This window comes from Populus euphratica, unplaced genomic scaffold (genome assembly GCF_000495115.2).
Source record: "Populus euphratica unplaced genomic scaffold, PopEup_1.0 scaffold1633.1, whole genome shotgun sequence".
NCBI lineage: Eukaryota > Viridiplantae > Streptophyta > Magnoliopsida > Malpighiales > Salicaceae > Populus > Populus euphratica.
In genome coordinates this window covers 4,623-27,796 of record NW_011501474.1, presented here as the reverse complement: position 1 = coordinate 27,796, position 23,174 = coordinate 4,623, and the positions used below count along the sequence as shown (strand labels likewise).

Below are 23,174 nucleotides of genomic sequence, written 5' to 3'. Positions count from 1 at the left end.
TTTATTTCATCCTGTTAAAATATATCTTTAGATGAATTTCCACAAAGAGATAATATGACACTCTTCAAAAAAAAAAAAGTTGGCACAAGAAAATTTTTGTGGTTGCAACTTTTCCATCAGAAGGGCTTGGTCGCAATTGCTCTTGATCACCAAATTCACCTCATCTAGAAAATTTCACCAAGGATCCAACTTTAAATGGTACAACTTTGCCTGTCCAGACTTGACTTGACTGTTATTTGATTGAATTCAAAATTGTCAAAAAATTATATATATAGAATACATGGGCATCCAACATGCAACATGTCAAAAACTAGTAATGTGATCAGTAGCTACGTTAAAAAAAATCAAACAAAATTACATTCAAACACAGACTACAAGTATAGCTGAATGAGTTCATCACTGACTACAGATGGAGTCAGTACACCAAGATCAGTGAAGAGTAAAGTAAGATACTGCGGAGGAGTATAGTCCCGAGCAGATGTTTCAACCTCAACCTTTGATGGAATGGGCACCCCAAAATCAATTGGGCGTAAAGCAGGAACCATGTCTTTCTGGTCCAATGGATAGAGACGAGCAAACTGAAAAGGAAGAGTATCAATATGTAACTATCATTAAGTTAAAAAAAAAAAAAAACCTGTTGGCAAATTCCTATTTAAATTTCTGTTGATGATAAAATACAGTTTCAAACCATGCACTGGCTGCAGCTGGTTTATTACCAATGAGATAAGTTGGGTGATTATCTATCTATATAACCCAAAAGGTACAGATTGGAATACCTTATAGCTTTCAGCAGCCACATAAACAGGCTTATTCATGTTGTGTGCAACCAATGCAATCTGGAATGTTCCCATCATGTTGATTATACCTCCACTTTCAACCACTCCATCTGCTCCGACAAATACCATGTCTATCTCATCCATAGTATATGCCACAGCAGAGTCTATAAGGAGTTTCACAGGAACATCAAGCTTGGCCAGCTCATTGGACAACCGTAAGCCTGTCCTATCAGGCCTTCCCTCTACAATTTACAAGTATGAAAAGTTAGTGAACAGGTAACCCAGTATAGAACCATATAAAAATAAATGTTGGTCTCAAAATAAAAGGCCAAAAAAAGAGGAGCTATTCATTAAAAACAAAGTAGGTACTTATATGTAAAATGAGCAGCGCCATTTTCCTTTCTTGCGCCCAGCACCATGCTTAGGGAATGGGCAATATGATTTTTTACTATTCTACACATGCTTTTGACCAAGCAAATAGTCATAAGAAAAAATGCAATATGGAAGTTATAAACTTGAGCCCATTTTAGAGAGTAAATGTTAAGGGTAATTTTAAGTAAGATAGGGACACTCTAAGCAGATAAAAGAATGTTGAGAAACAGAACCTGTGCAGAAGACTCTAAAGAGTTTTTTACTTTGAGCCGCTGTTTTCAGAACTTCCAACACAACTCTGGAGAAACCATGCACCAAAATCGTGCAACCATCAAAGATAAAATCTTGGCTAAGCATGGCAATGATCCTACGTGCCTGCAATATTAAACAACAATTCCTTCTACTATCAATATTGGCATAAATAGCATATAGAAACAACCTAATAGAAATATCATTGCAACATCTAGCAGTGATTTGCTAAAATACCTTGTAAGATATCTCCCCAAACTTCTCCGCACGCTCGATCAACCGAGATTTAGCTGAATTAAAGTCTTCATATTCTAAAGCAGAAGTTCTAGTCACATATCGCATGAACAGATCACAACCTGCTGTCAAAGATATCGAGGTAGTGTCCCATGACTGGACACAACAGATAGGTTAAATCATCAAGACCGAACAATAAAAAAAGAAAATTCCTCTTCATGAATTTAATAATAATACTTTAATTAAAAATCATTGTTTATTACAAAAATGAAGAACCCTAATGCACATAACTGTTATTCAAAATCAAAACTTTATCATTAAATCACAATTCGCCCCAAATGAAATCAAACAAAACTCTTAAGAAGCAACAAAATTACACTCACTTTAAGCGAATCAGAGGCCTTTTTAAGCTCAATTTCAAGCTCCATCATAGTAGTAGCCTGACAATTCCTGATAACGGCGGCAAGCGCCCTGATCGCCGCCACAGCCTCCGCCAATTCAGGCTGCTTCCTCCAGCTATTGAACTCATCAATCACACTAAACGGCTTTCCGGCGACAGTTGCAACAGTAGTCTCCGGGGCGTCGTCTAGGTCATGGCCGATAGCAGCCTGGGCCTGGGCGAGCCAGTCGCTGGTGACCACGGCGTGGTGGGCGGCACGTGTCTGGTAATATGCGGAGATGTTGTTTTGGGGGTTGGGGTTTTGGAGAGTATCGGCCATGGAGAGAGGTGGTGGGGATGGGAGAGTGAGAGTGTCGGGGGGATTGCGTTGAGGGGGAACGGTGTCGCTTTGTTGTTTGTCCAGGATGAAAGAGGCCGATCTCCGCCACATTTACGTGTGATTTTTGGGGTGTCAGAAAAAAAGTCGTTAACGTGAGAGGGAGTTCCGCTGATAGATTTCCAATCGACAAAGCTAATCTTGTAATTATTAGCACATAATAATACTAATAATAAATAAATAAAATACGGAGTAAATAAATAAAATACGAGGAAAGCTGACGATTTGCTCCCTTGTAAACCTTTTTCTTTTCATGTTTTGGAAGGAAAAATGATTAGATCAATTTCGAATCATTCACCCCAAACTACCATGCTGTTCAATGCCCCGTCTAATTACGCTGTTAAATATTTTCAAAAAAAAATTAACTTTAAATTAATTTTTTATATTTTTGGATTATTTATTAGTGTTAATATTAAAAAAATATTATTTTAATATATTTTAAAATAAAAATCATTTTGTAAAGTAAATTTTACCAAATTTCTAAATAAGTCCAAAAACATATTTGTTTTTATAAAAAAAATTATATATTTCTTACAAATTCATCAATTAGATTGTGAATGATTGAAATTTAACTAAAAAAAAGTTTTATTCTCAAATATAACAATGAACTAAATAACTATTTTATATAAATTTATACATAATGAAATAAATGATATAATAATGATAGATATGTCAGGTCAGTATATGTATTAATATATCTACTATATGTATTAATATATATATTGTATCTTTTTAAGCTTGGGTATATCACGTGTCCTAATATCTTATTAGATCCTTAATAGGTGGCAAAAATTTCAAAGAGCTTATTTGATTTAACTATTTTACAATCTATTAATCACTAAAATAGATATATGATATCCACCAAACCTAATAATGAAACTCAAACTCGTGTTTCAAGGTCAAATAAAATAAGTTTGGCCCTAAATCACTCCACCTACTTTTTATAAGATGGTATATAGTATAGTTTTGAAATCCGGATCGGCATGGCAGGTTGATCTAGGAACCCATTGACTCGGGTCTGGGACCAATCCGAGTCTAAATAAAAACTCGGTTGTGATTTGACCCGGTAAAAACTCGATCGACTTAGGTAAACTCAACTGAGACCCAGCCTTTTATATATATGACACGACTAAAAGATTGATATCTTCTCCCAAGTGCAGGAGTATCGAAGTAATAAATAACCCGACATGACCGGGGTCGAATCACAAGGAGGTTAATTGTACAAATTATAAACAACAACAATAGCAATAACAACAATAACAACAATAACAACAACAACAATAATAATAAAGAAAGAGAAGAAGAAGAAGAAGATGAGAACATGGAGATGAAATATTAATGTAAGGATTAAACGATGATAATAACAAATGTCAAGGTTAGAGGTTCCACTAATGGTATGTCAAACAAGTATAGTATAAACTCTTATTATTCAATTGGAAACCACACACAAAGGAGGTTCCAATCAGATTATATATTGTTAACATGATTACATTAGTCATCTTATTCGATTAATGTTAATACTTGTAAATCTCGTTAAGCATTCATGATTATAACATATGTTAACAACAAATCAAGTTCCTTTTATAGCTCAGGTGTCGGTTATACCATACAATATGGGCTATGAAAGTGCCAAGCATTTGTTGTACAAAGTGTTATACAATATAAATCAAGATTAGTCATTTAACAAGCAAAGTATTAAAGAGTGAACAAGATAACAAATACAAAACATGTTAGTATCAAACATTAAAGTCCATATTAAGTTTACACTATACTTATTCTTACACCATTAGTGTAACCTTTTCACCTTGACATAATAAACTTAGCTAGACATAATGAAAGAAAGAAAAATAAATAAACAAAATAAGAACATAAATAAGATAAAAGTTAGCTAAGTAAATGAAAGGAAATGAAAGGCATAAACTTGATATTAATGAAAGCAAAGCATAAGCAATACAAAAAATACAAAGAGAGAAAGCAAATGCATGATCTTGATCTGGAGACCAAGATGCTTAAATGCATGGCAAATACCTCCTTTTATAGGCCAAAATTGGGAATTATTGATTTGATGACTAATTGATGAGTGAGTGACCAACTCTTGACTTGGTGACAATCCTTCTCTTCTCTGCCCAAAACGTCATTGATAACGTCAAAATTAGAGCCACTCGAAACATGAAAGTCGTAGGAAATTGTCTAAGCTTTCTTATGTAAAAAATTCAGCTCATTTTGACTTCTAGAACTCCAAATATAGGCCAAACACTGAATAGTGCTCGGGCTGGAAGATAGATTCGGGCTTCTTTGTTGTTGCTACAATTTGGACTTGATAATGGCCTTTTTAGATATTGGGCTCCATATGAAAGTTGTAGGACTATGTCTTACCTTTCCATCCATATAAAGTAGACCTAAATATGAGATCTACAGCTCCAGATATGACCCATAGGCCTATGTCTTACCTTTCCATCCATATAAAATAGACCTAAATCTGAGATCTACAGCTCCAGATATGACCCAATTACCAAACAGTATTCCAATTTGGATTGCACCGACATCTCTTTTCTAAGTTTGGTCATCTCTTTGTCCTTCCAATTTCAGTTCTTAAATTCATCAATCAATCCTTTCATTTATGTGATAGGCCTAAATTAAAAATAAACATTTACCACAAATTAAAGGTATCTTATATTATTAGATATATTATTATAAAACATGTTTTAGTTAAGGAGTTATTGATACTTCAAGTGCAAAATGATAATATAAAACCTTGATAAAAATGCACTTTTAAGTACTAATCAATATATAACACATGAAACGGCATCGTTTTGGCCTCTTACAATTAAAAAGCCAAAATGATGAAGATAGAGAGAAAATTTAATTAAAGAAAAAGTCATTTCAATCACAAAGAGCAAAGGAGGAGAAAACTCTTGATCACTGTTTCAAATCTGTGAATAAGGTTAGGCTCTTGTTTCTCTTCACAACTCTCCATCTTTCACTCTCTCTTTTCTTTATTCTTTGCCTTTTTTTTTTGAACTTGTAGTTCTTGATCTAGCATCGATTCCTTCACAGTTCTTGATTTGGCATCGATTCTTTGCTATTCTCACACCCACATGTATGTTTCTATGTTCTGTTCTTTCCTGCAACTTATTAAACCCTCTGCCTCATTTTTTTCTTGATTTATTTCAGTTATTTTTTCATAAGCTGCATATTAGTTAAGCTACATATTAGAAACTATATCTAATATCAACTACTTCATAGTTTATTGATATACCATCAGTGTTTAAATTGATGTCGTGGAATACATAAGCAATGTTTTTCGCTAGTTTATAATTTCTAGGGAAAAAAAAAAGAAGCAAATAAGGAACTCCGCAAACCTCCCCCGCAAACTACTGCTTAGTCAAACTAATTACGTTAAAATAAATTATGGTTGCGCCATTCATAATCCATCACAGCATGGGTTGCTGCAAATTTAGACTCCCATTAAAGGAACACACTCATAAATTATGTTCTTTATTGCTAAAAAAAGTGAGATACAGAAAATTTAGACCCAAATATTATAATATCAATAAAATCCTTGATGTTTGCTTCAGATTTATCCTCTTGATTAACAATTAAGTGGTCATAACCTGGTTTAGCTACTAGTTGAAATATTGCCGACATCACAAAGTATTATATGGGTTGTTATAATTGCTTGTTGTTGTGATGTCGTGGTCACACAAATTAATTATCCTAACTTAAAACACAACACACAACATAGTATAGAACAAACAAGGGGTCGATCCCACAAGAAAGATTTAGTTTAGATTTTTATGCTATATGTTATGCAATTGGGGGGGTTTTGACTTGTGATGATCTAAACTATGGAAGAAATTAAACTAGCAAACAAAATCAATTGAAAACGAAATTAATCAAGAAAACAAACCTTAGTCACAAGCACACATCCACCAATAAAAATTAGAACCGATCCTTGAAACGAAACTACAATTTATATTCTGAATTTTTATCTTTTTTTAATGTTGGTTAATTAACGGATCTGCCACATAACTAACCCTAACCAACAAACAATCACAATGTCCGCATTAATGATTTAGTTCAATGGCAGCCTTAAGAACTAAATATTAGAGTGTTCTCCCTAAGTTTAATAACATAGTTCCGCCACAATTATCAAGCTTAGTTGCTTCACATGTTCATATATTACAACTCTGGTTTTGATATCAAACTTAGCAATACATTGTTCACAATAATAACTTAGAATCCGCTCTAGCAATTATTAACAACAATCATAGAAAATATGCATAGAAAAACAATCATACTCATTCATAATATAAACTAAAAATAAAAGGAAGAATAAATCTCACGGTTCTTGAAATTTGAAAGTTTGTTGTGTCCTTGCAACTAAGAAAATGAGCTTAGCCTTGCATATCTATGGAATAACCACTCTTAAAGATAGAAGAAAACATTATTTTTAGTTTGTAAAGAGAAGAGTTTGTGTTTCTTTACTTTTGGCTACTACTCCCTTTCTTCCCTCTCTCCTTTCTCTCTTTCTTTTTAAATGTTAAGAAACCCTAGTTTCTATTTTATAAAATAGTCCTCCCTTAAGTTGATAATCTATATTTAAGTACTTTAATAACTATTTTCCTAAAAAGAAGAATTAGACTTACATGAAATCTTCAATCTTTGACTTAAAGGAGCTAAATTGATGAAATAAAAACTTGGATATCGATTTAGAAGCTTCGAACATAATTTGGACTCGTTTCTTTATGAAACCTTTTTGCTGGCAGAATTCAATTATTATCTTTAAAAAATCATATCTCCCTTATATGACATCTTTTTTAGATGAAATTTGAAGCATTTATAGACCTTTGAGTTAAGAATCCAAAATAATTAAGTTTGCATCAATTAGACTTCTATAGCTCCAGATATTGAATTTTGAATGGACAAAGGTCAATAGTGGCAAAATGTGAGACTTGACTTTGAAAGATATGATTTCTATGATATTTCTCTTTTTATTTTTCTTGCATTAAATTTACAAAAAAGTGTAGATGTTAGCTTTTTAGTGCCACTAGAATCACTTTATTTCGACCTCTAGAACTCATACTTTGCACAAAACATCGACTAAACGTAAAATCTGTTGATTACCTCTAATTTACTCTTTTTTGCATCTTTCATCCAAAAGTACCTTCAAAACATAAAACAAAAAATATCAATGCATTTTATATATATAACATGGGTAAAACACTAGTTAAATGTGGGTGAAACTGTCGAATAATATGGTTACATCACTTGTTAGTCATTGATACCTTTAAACCAAGGCATTAATATCCAGTAAGTTAATATAAGAATATAATGCAAATAGCTCATAAAGCAAAAATAGACAAAGAATACCAAATCCTGACAGTAGTTTTACTATTTGATAAATTGTATAGGTAAAGTCGATTTTCCACTGCGACTTGTCTTATATGCTTAGAAAATGCCTTAACAATAACGAATTGATGTCTAGTGTGTCAAGATTTTTTGATTTTTTTATGATCATTGTAGTGATTAATCTAAGAAAATAAGCTTTTGTACTGGTCAACCTTTATATCTAGTTAGTTATAATTGCTTTTTAAACATTATTTATCTAATGAATGGATTGCAAAGTGCTTTACTGCTTAGTCTGAATGTATAATATAAGTATATGATTTGGCTTGAAATTATATTCCCTCTTATAAATTACATCAGATCTTTAAAATGTTTTCACATGATAGTAGTACTCCAAGTAGTGATCTTTCAACAGCTCAATCATCTCAACCTTCAATTTTCATATCAAATGGTAGTAGAGGAATAACAGAATTGGCATAGGATCATTGTAGAAAAGCTCTTAAACTTAGTGTTGGATGTCAAAAAACTAAATTAGTATGTTTATATTGTTTTAAAGTATTTATAGGTAGTGACATTAATCGATTTAAGCAACATTTAGCTGGAGTTAAAGGAAAAGTTGAACAATGTTACAAATGTCCTTCTGATGTTCGACATCAAATGCTTTTGAATCTTTAAGGAAATGTTAAAAAAAAAAGTTACAGAAATGGAGACAGATTTCAATCCATTTAATGCACAACAAAGAAGCATGAAGAGATGATGATTAGGCAATTAGAAGATGATGATGATGGTGATGGTGATGATGATGAGGATGTCAATACTAAAAAACATATATTACCACCAAAGGTAGCAAAAAAGAAAAGGATTCAAAGCATCAGCACCAGCACTGTAAAACAATCAACTACAAGTTATGGAAAGCAGAAGAAATATGTAACATTAAGGGCATATTTCATGTCTAGAATAATTCTTGGTGTTCAAAAGCCTCTTCAAGATTGTTGATAAAGAAAGCAGTTGAATGGTGAAATCTGTAACACTAGTGAAGTGGATGATTGGTGTATGTCTGTCATTAAATGTTGTTAACTCTATATATTATCAGCATGCCATATGTTGTAACCCAATTTTGGCCCACTTACTTTTAATTTAATTTTACAGGGTTAAGATGTAAAATAAAAATATCAGAGATTTATTTCAATAAAAAGTGTGATTTGTAAACTTGCATGAAAACTAGGGACTATAATATACTTTTTTCGTTCTATTTTTGTCTGCAAGATCATCCTCATCTTCAAGATAATGATAGTTATCTGTTTTCAAATTTGATTCTTAATCAAATTCAAACTTCAAAAAAAAAGAATAAGTTTGATTGAAACTCTGTTTCTCACACACGAAAGGACTCTAACATTATAAATATAGACCTTAGTGTATGAAAAAAAAAAAAAGGAATTAGAGAGAAACCCTAAAAGAAGAGATCCCAAGAGGAGGTCATTACCATAAACCCTAAAAGAGAAAAACATAAAAAAGAAAGGGGGCGGCAAACCCTATACCAGCCGCCGCCCCCCTCAACCCTTTTATTTTTTAGCCGAGTCTCCTTTGACTTCGTCTCCAGACACCGCATGCCTAGGTAAGTTTCCTTCCTTCCTTGTTAAAATAATTAATTGGTTATTGTTACATGCATGCATGAACCTTTCACACATGGCTAAGTTAGATCCAACCAAAAAAAAAAAGGAGTGGGCTAAGTTTAGGATTTAGGCCTAGCCGACCCAAACTGTGCTTGCTAAGGATGTGTTTGGTAAAACACACCCTTATACCCTGGCCATAATTTTTATGTCAATTTTAGTTGGATATTTGGCTAAACAAGCCATTTTTTGATATCAAAAAATTCTAAAAATATTTGGAGATCTTCATTGATTTATTTATAGGCCCCTTGCATTTTGATTTATTTTTTTCTTTGTGTTTTGTATTTTTTTAGTTGTGTGCTCAATCTATGAACTATTACTGTTAAACGCAAATATGTCGTGAAATGTTTTTTTTTTACTTATATCTAAAAAGAGAAAATAATAATAAAAAATAAACAAGAAAAAATAACATAAAAAATTTCTTCTTCAAATTCAGTTTTTATGAAAATATTCACTGACGCCAGAGTCAAGAGTATCATATTTTTTGGATTTGTACGATATTTACCAATGCTAGAGTTGAAAATATTCTTAAGAATTATTCACTGACGCCAGATTCGGGAGCATAAAAGAAAGAATAAAAAAGGAAAAAAGAAGAACAAATTTTTAGCAATTTTAGACAAAACCAGCAATGCAGCCTGCCTTTAAGTAGGACACTTAAGGGGTAATAACATCTTTTCTTTTATGTAATCAGTTCCGTACTATAGAATCTTTATTGACCAATTAGAATTCCTAGTAACCATAATACCAGGTGGTGACTCCTTAAACAAGACCTTTTTCTCTAAAAAAATAAGATGTCAGATATCTGTTTTTTTTCCAATCGAGAGATATATTTTTAATTGGTCGCCTTAATGTCCGAGTGTGACAGAATGGCGACTCCACTAGGGACCTCTTCGGACTAAGCTTTTCCTTTTATCTTTTTATTGCTAAAAATGTTTATCGTATTGTGTTTTGGTTGTTGTGTTATTTGTGTTTATCAAGTTTTATTTTTTGGTCTTTTTACTATTTTAGCATGCATAGTTATTCATTGTTTATCATGCATATATATTGGATATGGATCTAAGGCCTTCACACATCACTCATCTCAATTTTAAAATACATGTGGTATCAACTTTAAGATAAGTGTAGGAGTAACGGCACCCCAAAGACTTTAGCCTGGGTAAGGCTTATGAAACTATCCAACTCTCACATGTTTATTTACTTGATAGTAGGCTATATATCGAACTAATATTACTCAAGGCCTCTATCTTCATACTACTTGTAAACCTCATATCAACTTTTTAAGGACGATCACTGAGTATTCAAAAAACCTATGAGATTAGATAGCAAAATTACTCTGATGCATTTAAAGAATAAAACCTATCCTTTGGTTGATTCTTATGTAATTTTACTGAGATAAGCTTAAATGTGTAAGCATCCTTATTACAAGGCTTTTGGGTGATATAATGATCGTTAATCCTAAGATAACAACCATTGAGTATAAACTCAAGTCTGAATCCTTGCAAATGACTGAGAGAGACTGCCCTAGACTGGATGTCGGTGAGATACTACTACTCAAAACATTAGATGCATAATGAAAGATACCAAGAATGTGGCTAAAAGCTTAGATGATAAAAGGCTAAATAGATCTTCTCTCGGCATTGCCATGAATATCGAATTCGAATCTGACCACGCATGCAAAGAATAATGATCATTGTGTCACCCACCAAAAGGCGAATCCATACCCAAAATGTTACATTTATTTTTTTGCATGTTTAAACATACACTTATAAACAGTCATAATACCACACTCAAAGTGAAATATAGGGCCCTCATTAAAAAGCACATTTAACACGTGATTGCGAAAAGCAAAAAGAGGAAACAAAGAAAAAGCCTAGTTAGAAGCCCAACACTAAAAAGAGATGGAAAGTCTTAGAGAAGAAGTTACAAGGCTTGCTAGCCTACTTAAAAAGGCTTTGAGATCTAAACCTAAAGAAGCAAAATTTACAGCTCAACTTAAACCTATTGTTGTAAATCCATAGAATTAGGGCTCAAATGAGGTGTCTCAATAAGTTATGTATTTTTAATTTGCTCAACCAGCATATCATAGGAGAATATCATCTGCCATTGACCTTACAATAAAGGAATCTCAAGATAACAAGATGGTAAAAAAACATGGCCTTGACAAATAGGCTGCCCTAGAACAAAGGCTAAGGGCATTTGAGGGAACTAGCCTACATGACGACATAAAAGCTGCTGAGATGTGTTTGGTGCTTAACGTAGTCATTCCAAAGAAGTTTAGAGTTTTAGAATTCATCAAATACACAGGAACACAATGCCTTATAACTCATATCAAGGCCTACTGCAACAAAATGGCTAAAGTAGTTTATGAGGAGAAACTGTTAATTCATTTCTCTCAAGATAATTTGAGTGACGTTGCCCTTACTTGACATATACAGTTGGATAATACCATGATAAAAAAAAATTAGAAGGACTTAATTGATGTCTTCATTAGGGAATATAAGTTTCATATGGATGTGGGCCTTTATAGGTCAAGCTTGCAAGCTATAGAAAAGGACAACAAGGAATCCATAAGAGAACACACTAGAAGGTAGCGTGAGACTGCCATATAAGTTAATCCTCTTTTATTGGAAAAGGAAATGATTAATCTATTTGTCGCCACATTCAAGGCCCCATACTTTGAATACCTTGTTGGAAGCTCTACACAATATTTTTCTGACTTAGTTATTATAGCCGAGAGGATTGAACAAGACATCTATTTAGGAAAGATTATTGACCCAACTGAGGAGAAAAGTTTCACTTGAGAAAGGAAAGAAATTAAGGTTCACAATATCAAACATGATTATAAAGGTGAGAGAATGGGCTACCAAAACAAAGACATCTAGAGGTCACTCATCCTGAATATAAAGCCACAATGTCATTAAGCCAAGACTGGTTTATAAGTAACCTTAACTGCTTATTGGAAAGGTGCCCCTATTAAGTAATTCATAAGAGAAGGATGATTAGAAGATTCTAGAAATTCCAATAAATGATTGTTAAATGTTTAGTCCTTTTATGTGTCACCTTATTAGTATAAGGTCTTTGTTGCTTTTGTTAGGATTTCAATAAAATAATAAGTTTGTCTTTTAATTGTGTCTCTTCTTTGATTTACAATCAAAATATTTTAAAAAGGTTTTCTCTAAGAACTCACAAATACACTTTTGAAGTCCCATATGATCTCATAGACTCAATTCATCTCTTTTATCAAAATTAGTTCCCCCATTAGAATTTTAAAAATTAAACTTGCGTTTTGATTTCAAAAATAATTTGGTGTTTATTTAAAATGATATTTTTGACATTCTACTTGTAAAATGACATATGAATCAAGTAACTCCTTCATTAAAGTGACTAAACTCTTAACCAAAATGTACAAATAGAAAATGAACTATCATCCTTACATCATGACTCTTGAGAAATTTTTGTTTTAAATATATAAATAATTGTTTGTAGTGAAATCATTGCTTATACACTCATAAAATGCATCCCTTTGCAAAGACTGCCATTACATTGGACAAGGCCAAAGTTTATTGATCTTAACTGCTTGCTTTGAAAGGAGAAAAGGCTATCTTTGTTATTCCTTTCACATTCTAAAAATTATAGCCCTTGCAGTCCTTTTTTAGCCTAAATAATTTCTCTTTCATGAAAAATCCCGATGAGGATCACACCCCGTACTAGAGGTTAAGTAAAAATTTCAATGAGAAAAGATGAAAAAACCGTGAGAAAGCTGAAAAGGCAAAAGAGCCCAAGAAATTCAATGACTTGGAGGCATGCCAAATTACAAGAAAGAGTGATAACCAAGATAAAGTGAGACTACCCTAGAAAAACAATGAAAAAAGAAAAAAGGTGAATCAAAGAAAAGCAACAAAAAAAAAACAAAGAGAGGAATGACTCAAAAAGTCGAACTACTGATAGTGATCCTTAATTTTTGAAATCTTGAAACACTCTTTAAGCCGTACAATCTTTTCTTTTATAACTAAAAACTATAGCCAACGTTACATGCTTGTAGAAGTCCTTTCTAATCAAGCAAGCAATCTGAATAATAAACAATGCTCTTAAAATGTAAAGAGTACTTTTTTTAAAGGAGTCATATATCAAAAACAAATTATTCATTATTATTCATGCTAATAAAATGATTGTACAAAAAGAGACAAGTTTTTCTGAAATAAAACCTCGAGCTTTTTCTCGAGCCCTTTGCTTTGAAAACCCATAAGAAACAAAAGGTCACCTCATGACATGCCTTCACCAAAGACAATATCGTCAAACACAAAGAGCAAAACAATCTCTTTTTTTTAAAAAAAAAAAGCTAAGGAGTTGCAAGATTTCTAAAGCAAATGCTTTTAAACTTACATCAAATAATTTTTATTTTCAAAATGCAAGATCAAAATTTCAAGATTCATTCTAAATAGATATTCCTCACCCAACTAAAAAGGAGAGAAATGAGAGAATGGTGCCAAGCATTTGTTGTACCAAGTGTTATACAACATAAATCAAGATTAGTCATTTAACAAGCAAAGTATTAAAGAGTGAATAAGATAACAAATATAAAACATGTTAGTATCAAACATTAAAGTCCATATTAAGTTTACATTATACTTATTCTTACACCATTAGTGTAACCTTTTCACCTTGACATAACTAACTTAGCTAGACATAATGAAAGAAAGCAAAATAGATAAACAAAATAAGAACATAAAAGTTAACTAAGTAAAGGAAAGGAAATGAAAGGCATAAACTTAATATTAATAAAAGCAAAGCATAAGCAATACAAAAAATACAAAGAGAGAAAGTAAGAGCATGATCTTGATCTGGATACCAAGATGCCTAAATGCATGGAAAATGCCTTCTTTTATAGGCCAAAATTGGAAACTATTGATTTGATGACTAATTGATGAGTGGGTGGCCAACTCTTGACTTGGTGACAATCCTTATCTTCTCTTGTCTGCCCAAAACATCATTGATAACGTCAAAATTAGAGTCACTTGAAAACATGAAAGTTGTAGGCAATTGTCTCAGCTTTCTTGTGTAAAACATTCAGCTCATTTGGACTTCTAGAACTCTAGATATGGCCAAAATATTAAATAGTGCTCGGGCTGGAGGACAGCTTCGAGCTTCTTTATTGTTGCAATAATTTGGACTTATAAATAATCTTTTTAGATCTTGGGCTCCATATGAAAGTTGTAGGCCTATGTCTTACCTTTCCATCCATATAAAGTAGACCTAAATATGAGATCTATAGCTCCAGATATGACCCAATTACTAAACAGTGTTCCGGTTTGGATCGCATCGACATCTCTTTTCTAATTTTGGTCATCTTTTTGCCCTTGCAATTTAAGTTCTTAAAGTCATCAATCAATACTTTCATTTATATGATAGGTATGCATTTAAAATGGACATTTACCACAAATTAAAGGTATCTTATATTATTAGATATATTATTTTAAAAATAGACATTTACCACAATTTATAGGTATCTTATATTATTAGATACATTATTATAAAATATATTTTAGTTAAGGAGTTATTGATACTTCAAGTGCAAAATGATGATATAAAACCATGATAAAAATGCACTTTTAAGTACTAATCAAATGGTCACTTAAAACCATTATTTTTCTAAGTCATTGACATAACACACTTAGAGGAAATGACCAATACAAGGAGGCAACATTGTGTTTAGGAGAAAAATCTATCCCTTCTAGAAAAAAAAAATGAGGGAACATTTTATATAACAAGACAAAGGGGCATTGTGGTTTATAAAAGGCAACTTGATCATTTCAGCAAGTGACACCAAATATTTTTAGCAATGAGATGGGGAGTAATGAATGATCCTCTCAAATTATTTGACAAGATAGAAACTCTCTACCAAGCAAGTAGGTCACGATGAGCACTATGAAGGCTAAGTTGTGTAAATGAATTTGGGAAAAGACTTATATGGGCCAACTCGAGTAGGCTAGAAGTTAAACGATGAAGATGACCTAAATTAGAGATGGCAATTCATCATCAATCAAGCAAACAAAAAGATTAAGAAGAAATGGGGGGCTATATTTCAAATCAAGTAAAGATGCATGCATATCATCTAAACTTTGAGACATTGGACCACGAGTTTTGCAAACTTCATAAAAGAAATCTCCAATGAGGTTCATCAAATAGAAGGCCACTTTGAAATGACCAAGTTTGAAATTATTTTTGGAAAATTTTCACTTTTAAGAAATTTTAACCTAGGAGGCTACTTATGAGAACAAAGCCGTAAAAAAAAATCTTTATAGTTTTCCACCACCTTTTCTCAACCATCCAAGGTAATGCATTTCCTAACCCTACTTCCTTTTGAGCGTGCTTTTGAGCTCTCAACCATTTAAAGGTAGTGCATTTCCTTACCCTATCCCCTTTCGAGCACGCTTTCGAGCCCTCGATCATCCTTTTAAGTGCGCCTACAAGCCCTCACCTCCTTTGAGTATGCTTCGAGCCCTCGACCATCCTTTTGAGTGCGCCTTTGAGTTCTCATTTTCCTTTCTCTTATTACATGGTTAGGTCACCTATTACAATGAGATCCTTTCTTTGTATATTTTCACTAGAGTAGGTCACCCATTACAATGAGACCACTTTTAAAAGAAACTCTCTTTGTATTTTCACCATCGGGTAGGTCAGCTGGAACAATAAGACCACTTACGAGTTTCCTCGCATTTTATCATCGAACAGGTTGCTTGGAAAATAAGACCACTTGTGAAATCCTTTCCGTCGCTTTTTCCTATCAGTCAAGTCGCCTGAAACAATTAGACCACTCACGAAACCCCGCATTTTATTCTTCATCGGGCAGGTCACATGGAACAATAAGACCACTCGCGAAATCCTTTACGTTGCTTCTTCCTATCAGGAGGTCACTTGGAATCATCAGACCACTATTGAAACCCTTTTCGTGTTTTATTCTTCATCGGGTAGGTCACCTGGAACAATGACACCACTCGCGAAATCCTTTATATTACTTCTTCTTATCTGGCAGGTCGCCTGGAACAATTAGACCACTCACGAAACCCTTTTCGCGTTTTATTCTTCATCAAGTAGGTCACCTGGAACAATGAGACCACTAGCGAAATCCTTTGCGTTACTTCTTCCTAACGGGTAGGTCACCTGGAACAATTAGACCACTCGCGAAACCCTTTTTGCATTTTATTCTTCATCGAGTAGGTCACCTGAAACAATGAGACCACTTGTGAAATCCTTTGCATTGCTTCTTCCTATCGGACAGGTCACTTGAAATAATTAGACCATTCATGAAACTCTTTTTTGCATTTTATTCTTTAGTGGGCAGGTCACCTGGAACAATAAGGCCACTCGCGAAATCTCTCGCATTACTTCTTTATATCGGACAGGTCGCTTAGAATGATTAGATCACTTGCGAAATCCTTTTCGCATTTTATTCTTTATCGGGCTGTCGTTTGGAATAATTAGATCATTTTTGTTAAAAAAACCAAAAACAAAAAAAAACCTCAATAAGAGAAAAGGGAAAGGAAAAGAGGAAGGGTTTTCACAATTATTCTTCTTTACAAAACTTACTATATAAAGTTGAAAGAAAAAAAAATTCTAATGCCTTTACACTCAGCATTGTAAAGAGAGAGCAACTATTGTAACCTAATTTTGGCCCACTAACTTTTTAATTTAATTTTATAGGGTTAAGATGTAAAATTAAAAGATTAGAGATTTATTTCGATAAAAAGTGTGATTTGTCAACTTGCGTGAAAACTATAGACTACAATGTACTTTTTTCATTCTATCTTTATTTTCAAGATAAAACATATATTCAAGATAATCTCTATCTTCAAGATAATAATAGTTATTCATTTTTAAATTTGATCCTTAATCAAATTCAAACTTCAAAAAAAAAAAGATTGAGTTTGATTGAAACTTTATTTCTCACATGTGAAAGGACTCTAACACTATAAATATAGATCTCAATCTATGAAAAAAAAAAAAGAATTAAAGAGAAACCGTAAAAGAAAAGACCTCAAAAGGAGGCCATTACCAGAAACCCTAAAATAGAAAAACATAAAAAAGGAAGGGGGCGGCGAACCCTATACTAACCGCCACCCCCCTCAACCTCTCTATTTTTTAGCCTAGTCTCCCTCGACTTCACCTCCAACAGTCGCATGCCTCGGTAAGTTTCCTTCCTTCCTTGTTAAAATAATTAACATGTTATTGTTGCATGCATACATAAACCTTTCACGCATGGATGGGCTAGATCCAACCCAAAAAAAAAGAGTGAGCTGGGTTTAGGCTTTGGGCCTAGCTAACCCAAACTGTATTTGCTAAGGGTGTGTTTAGCAAAAGACACCCTTATGCCTTGACCATAATTTTTATACCCATTTTAGTTGGATATTTGGCCAAACAAGCCCTTTTTTAATATCAGAAAGTTTAAAAAATATTTAGGGATCTTCATTGATTTATTTATAGGCCCCTCACATTTTTATTTATTTTTTTGTTTATGTTTTGTATTTCTTTTAGTTATGTGTTTAATCTATGGACTATTACTATTAAATGCAAATATGTCATGCAATGGTTTTTATGTTTTTTACTTCTATCTAAAAAGAAAAAATAAGAAAAAATAACATAAAAAATTTCTTTTTAAAATTTATTTTTTACGAAAATATTCAATGACGTTAGAGTTAAGAGTATCGTCTTTTTTGGATTTGTGCGATATTTACCAATGCCAGAGTTGGAAATATTTATAGAAATTGTTCATTGATGCTAGAGTTAAGAACATGAAAGGAAGAATAAAAAAAAAAGAACAAATTCTTAGCAATTTTAGACAAAACCAGCAATGCAGTCTGCCTTAGGTATGACGCTTAAGGGGTGATAACATCTTTCTTTTTGCATAATTAGTCGTGTACTATAGAATCTCTGTTGACCAATTAGGGTTTCTAGTAACCATAATACTAGGTGGCAACTCCTTAAACAAGATATTTTCCTCTAAAAGAATAAGATATCAAATATATGTTCTTTTTTTAATCGAGAGATATATTTTTTATTGGTCACCGCGATGTCCAGGTGTGACACCATAGAAGTTATAAAAGTCATAGGTCTTGGTTATAAAGGACCAAACTTGCATGCTATTTATGGTTATTAATTCACAAAAGCGGTTGATGAAGTGAATATTTATGTTGAGAGTTATCGAGAGATTTTGAAGAAGACTAGTTGCATATTAATGGCTGATGGATGGACAAATTAAAAGATAAGGACTTTAATTAACTTAGTATATTGTCCTAAAGGAATAATTTTTTTGAAAACTATGAATGTATCAAATGTCTCAAAGACTGCTAGATTGTTACATTAGTTGTTTAGAGAGGTTTTTTTATATATTAGGGTAGAAAACATTATGCATATGGTGACTGATAATGCTGAAAATTATGTTGCTGCTATCAAGTTATTGATGGAAGAATTTCCTTTAATATTTTAGTATTTTTATGTTGTTTATTGCATCAACCTCATACTCTGGGATATTAGTAAATTGCAATCAGTTTATTCTATTATTGAACATGCTTCTGAAATCATAAAGTACATCAATAATCATTGTTATCCATTGTATTTGATGAGAAAGTTTACTAGAGGAAAAAAAATACTTTATCCAACTCCTATTCATTTTACTACCAATTTCATTACATTGCAAAGCATTTTAGCTCATAAAGATGAGTTTAGAGCTTTGGTGACATCTAGTGAATAGGTCTTATCTGCTTATGCTAAAGATAGCAAAGGAAAAAAGTTTGTTGAGAGTGTGCTAGACTCTCTATTTTGGGAAGAATGTGCAATAATTATGCAAATGAGTGAACCTTTAGTTTGAGTTCTATGAATGGTTAATGGTGATGATAGACTTTCAATGGGATATTTGTATAATGCTATTCATTATGCAAAAGAAGAATTGTTGAGGAGATTTCAAAAAAGAAAGGCTAGAGTGAAACCTTTCATAGACATTATCAATAATCAGTAGGATGGATAACTATATAGAAATCTTTATGTAACGACATTTTGGTTGAATCCTCGATTTCAATATGATGCAAATATAATGGATAAATATATGAACATCATTTCTAGACTTTTAGATGTTCTTGAGAAGTATGCACATGGAAATCTACTATTGTAAAGTAAGAATACAAGTAAGATGAAGTTGTTTAGGAATGCTAAACATGGCTTTGGTCGAGCGTTCGCCATAAATAATTGCACTCTTATACCTCCAGGTATGTAATTTTTATATTTAAAAACATTATTTGACATAGTCTTACTTGTTATTTTTTATATATAGATGAATGGTGGATGACATATGGAATCGGTGCTCTAAATTTACAACATTTAGCTATATTAGTAAATGCATATGGAAATCCTCGGGATGTGAGAGAATTTGGAGTATTTTTAACATATTCACTCTAAGAAGAAAAATTAGAGCATTATCAATACTTATATTGTGTTTATCTTCACTTTTAATATATAGGAATTATTGGAAATGATGAAATTATGATCCAATTAATTTTGAGACAATTTGTGATATTGAAAATTGGGTAGTAGAAGATGATCTGTCAATTTTAACAATTGAAGAAGCAGAGAGTCTTCACCAAGCTCTATCAACAACGACTATACAAGATACTTTAGATTATGGTAATTAATGGTTGATTATTTAGTGATTAATATTATTTAAAACAAAGTATTATTTATTATATAATATTTATTTGTTAATTGTGTTTTAAATGTCGATTTCATAAATATTAATGGTATTGAAGATGATTGCGATGATGAAGTTTCAAAGGAGCATGTTGATGCTCTATTAGGTTTTGACGAGATTGACTCAATTCCATCAACATTTGATTCAAATTTTACTCCTATAGACATAGAAGAACTTAATGTGTTTATTCAACAAAAGTGAATGTGTTGTTGATTTAGAACTTATATTTTTCGATCTTTTTTAAATATTTTAGAATCTACATTCAGTTTGTGTTTTGGATATTGTATTAAATTTATGTCGTTGGTTTAAAATTTAAATTTGGTTTATATAAGTGTTGCATTATAAATTATGTGTTTTCTATAGATGTTGTATAGGTTGTTTTTTTTTTTTTGTTAACCCGAATCAACCCATCTGACCCGTGACCTGATTATTAGACCGGGTTGGGTTTCAAAACTATGGTATATAGCATTAAATACTCTCATGTTCCCTTATCTTAACCATACTCATAGAACAATATTATAGATGCTCATATCCTGTAGATGGCTTACATAACAACAACATTCCTATTAAGCAATGATCTCCAACCATTAGGAGGTGTAACCCTAAATGATTGTTATTAAATTAGATGTCATAGTATTTTCCCATTTTACTATTATCTTCATGTAAGTTAGTGTGATTCATAGCTATATAAACATCCATAAACCATCAAATAACACAAAATAAATTCTCGACTTCATAAGCTTTAATTCCTAGAATTCTTAATGCACTCTCTTATCAAAGTAATTTTATGGAGATCAGGGAGAAAATGGTGGCATTATATTAGTTACATCATTGAGCCCATTTTAAAAAAAGAGATAAGTACAAAGATGAGAGAGAAGTCGTAAGTAGAGATATACTTGTCACTTTTTTATGGATCATGAATATAATTTTCTCTCATTTTTTTTCTTTAAAGTGAGCTTAGTGGAAAAACTAATAAGATGTCACTAGTTATACTTAGTGTTGTTGGGTTTTTTAAAACATATACATGCAGTGGAAACAATAAATTTAAAATTTCTTAGGAGTCTCAAGGATCCTATTAAACATATCTAGAGTTATTTAGGATTTATGTAAAGATTATTTAAATATTATATGTTCTTTTCAGCTTTGAATATTTGTTTCAAGGTTAGGCTATCACAAATCATAAACCGTCCAAATATCCAGCCTCTAATGATAATTTACACAAACTACCAGTAAGAAAACTCTTAAACCATTTTAGAAAAGAAAGATTGATATACCTTGAAGTGTTAGCTCTTTTCTTTTGTGTTTTAGATATTTTTATATTGTATTATACTTACCTTAGTAAATAAAAAGCATAACATTCTATCTATAGAGAAATCTAAAAACCGTATAAATCATAAAATATCAATTTGTCCCTTAAATAATATTACTTATATTATTTTATAATAATTTTAGAAATTTATTTATTCAAGGTCGTATTTGATTTTTTTTCTAAGTTTAGAATTGTAATTCCTTATATTAATTACATTTTAGTCTTTAACTTCTAAAATTTATTTATAATTAAGTCACACTTGATTAATCATCTCATTTTAATTTCTAACCAATAGTTCTTGTGTATGTGACCCATTAGGTTTCCTCATAAGTTTCCCGAAATAAAAATTATAATCCTAAATAAAATAAAATTAAATAAATTAAATAATTTTAATTTATTATCAATTAAATAATTTTTATAGGTCCTAAATATAATCTTCTCTCTCTCATGTGTTTGTCTTCTTCTTTTTTAAGTCAGCCCATTAGAGTAACTAATAGGATGTCAATAGTTACACTCTATGTTGTTGGTTTTTTCGAACACATATATACAATAAAAATATTAAATTTAAATTTTTTTGGGAGTATTAAGAATCATATTAGACATATTTGGAGTTGTTTAGGACTAATGCAAAGATTACCTAAAAATTATATGTTTTTTTTAGCTTTCAATATTTGCTTCAAGGTTAGGTTATTGCAAACCATAAGTTATCCAAATATCTAGCCTTTAACTATAATTCACATGAACTACTAGTGAAAAATCTCTTAAACCCTTTTAGGAGAGAAAAAAATATTATACCTTAGAGTGCTAGCTCTTTTTTTTATTTTAAATATTTTTGTATTGTACTTTACTCACTTTAGAAAATAAGAGATATAACATTCTATTTATAAGAAAATATCAAAACCCTATAAATGATAAAATATCAATTTTCTTCTTAAATAAAATCATATATATTATTTTAGGATAATTGGTACGAACTAAATCAGGTTCGAAGACAAGTTTTGCAAGATCAGACATCTCTCTCAAACTGTACATCTAAACGAACTGAAATTTTACAAGGAGATACCAAACAAATAAAACTATATTTTAATAAACTTTCAGGTCAAATGAAATTTGGGAACATAGTATTCCAAAAGGTCTAAGTTACTAGACAAATCTTATTAAATTTGACAATCTAGACCTTTATGTACTATTTGAGACATATCTAGACCTACAAATGAAAGTTTGCTACGAATCAAGTTGGTCTAGAAACTAAATATCTCAAGCCTCCCAACCATATATGGTATCCTCATCAATAATTCATACAGACAAGAGAGAATGATACATTTGAAGTCAAGATTGAAAATCTATCAAGAATATACGAAAATTAAAAATTTGGACTATATGGAAGAGTTTTGGAATAAAAATTATTTTTATTATCCTATTTTATTTATTTATTTAATGTTGAATATTTTTTAATTTAGGTTTGTTCTGACCTATTAGACATTGTTTAGAGGTTTATTTCATTATTAAAATTATATAAGTCAATTACTACTTTATACTCATTAGCTTGCAACCCAAAGAGGTCAATTAGGGTTAGTTAAACGACACTATATTCTTATTTTTATATGCAAATTTCAATAGCAAGCTGGAGAATAACTGTGAGTTTTTCTTTTGTATGTTTGTAGCAAAACAACCTTTCCTTACATGGACAAAGATCGTACA

At 31.7% G+C, this 23,174-nt stretch overlaps 1 protein-coding gene across 1 annotated transcript; it reads right to left on the bottom strand.

Annotated features, from left to right (window-relative positions):
• Positions 1 to 211: 211 nt before the first annotated feature.
• Positions 212 to 2,538, bottom strand: LOC105117945 (translation initiation factor eIF-2B subunit alpha-like). Its single transcript, XM_011015775.1, has 5 exons — positions 2,015 to 2,538; positions 1,635 to 1,787; positions 1,382 to 1,523; positions 777 to 1,018; positions 212 to 578 (listed from the first exon to the last, which is right to left on the bottom strand). The coding sequence occupies exons 1-5, from the start codon at positions 2,459 to 2,461 to the stop codon at positions 372 to 374; spliced, it is 1,191 nt and encodes a 396-aa protein (XP_011014077.1). The 5' UTR covers positions 2,462 to 2,538; the 3' UTR covers positions 212 to 371.
• Positions 2,539 to 23,174: the final 20,636 nt, after the last annotated feature.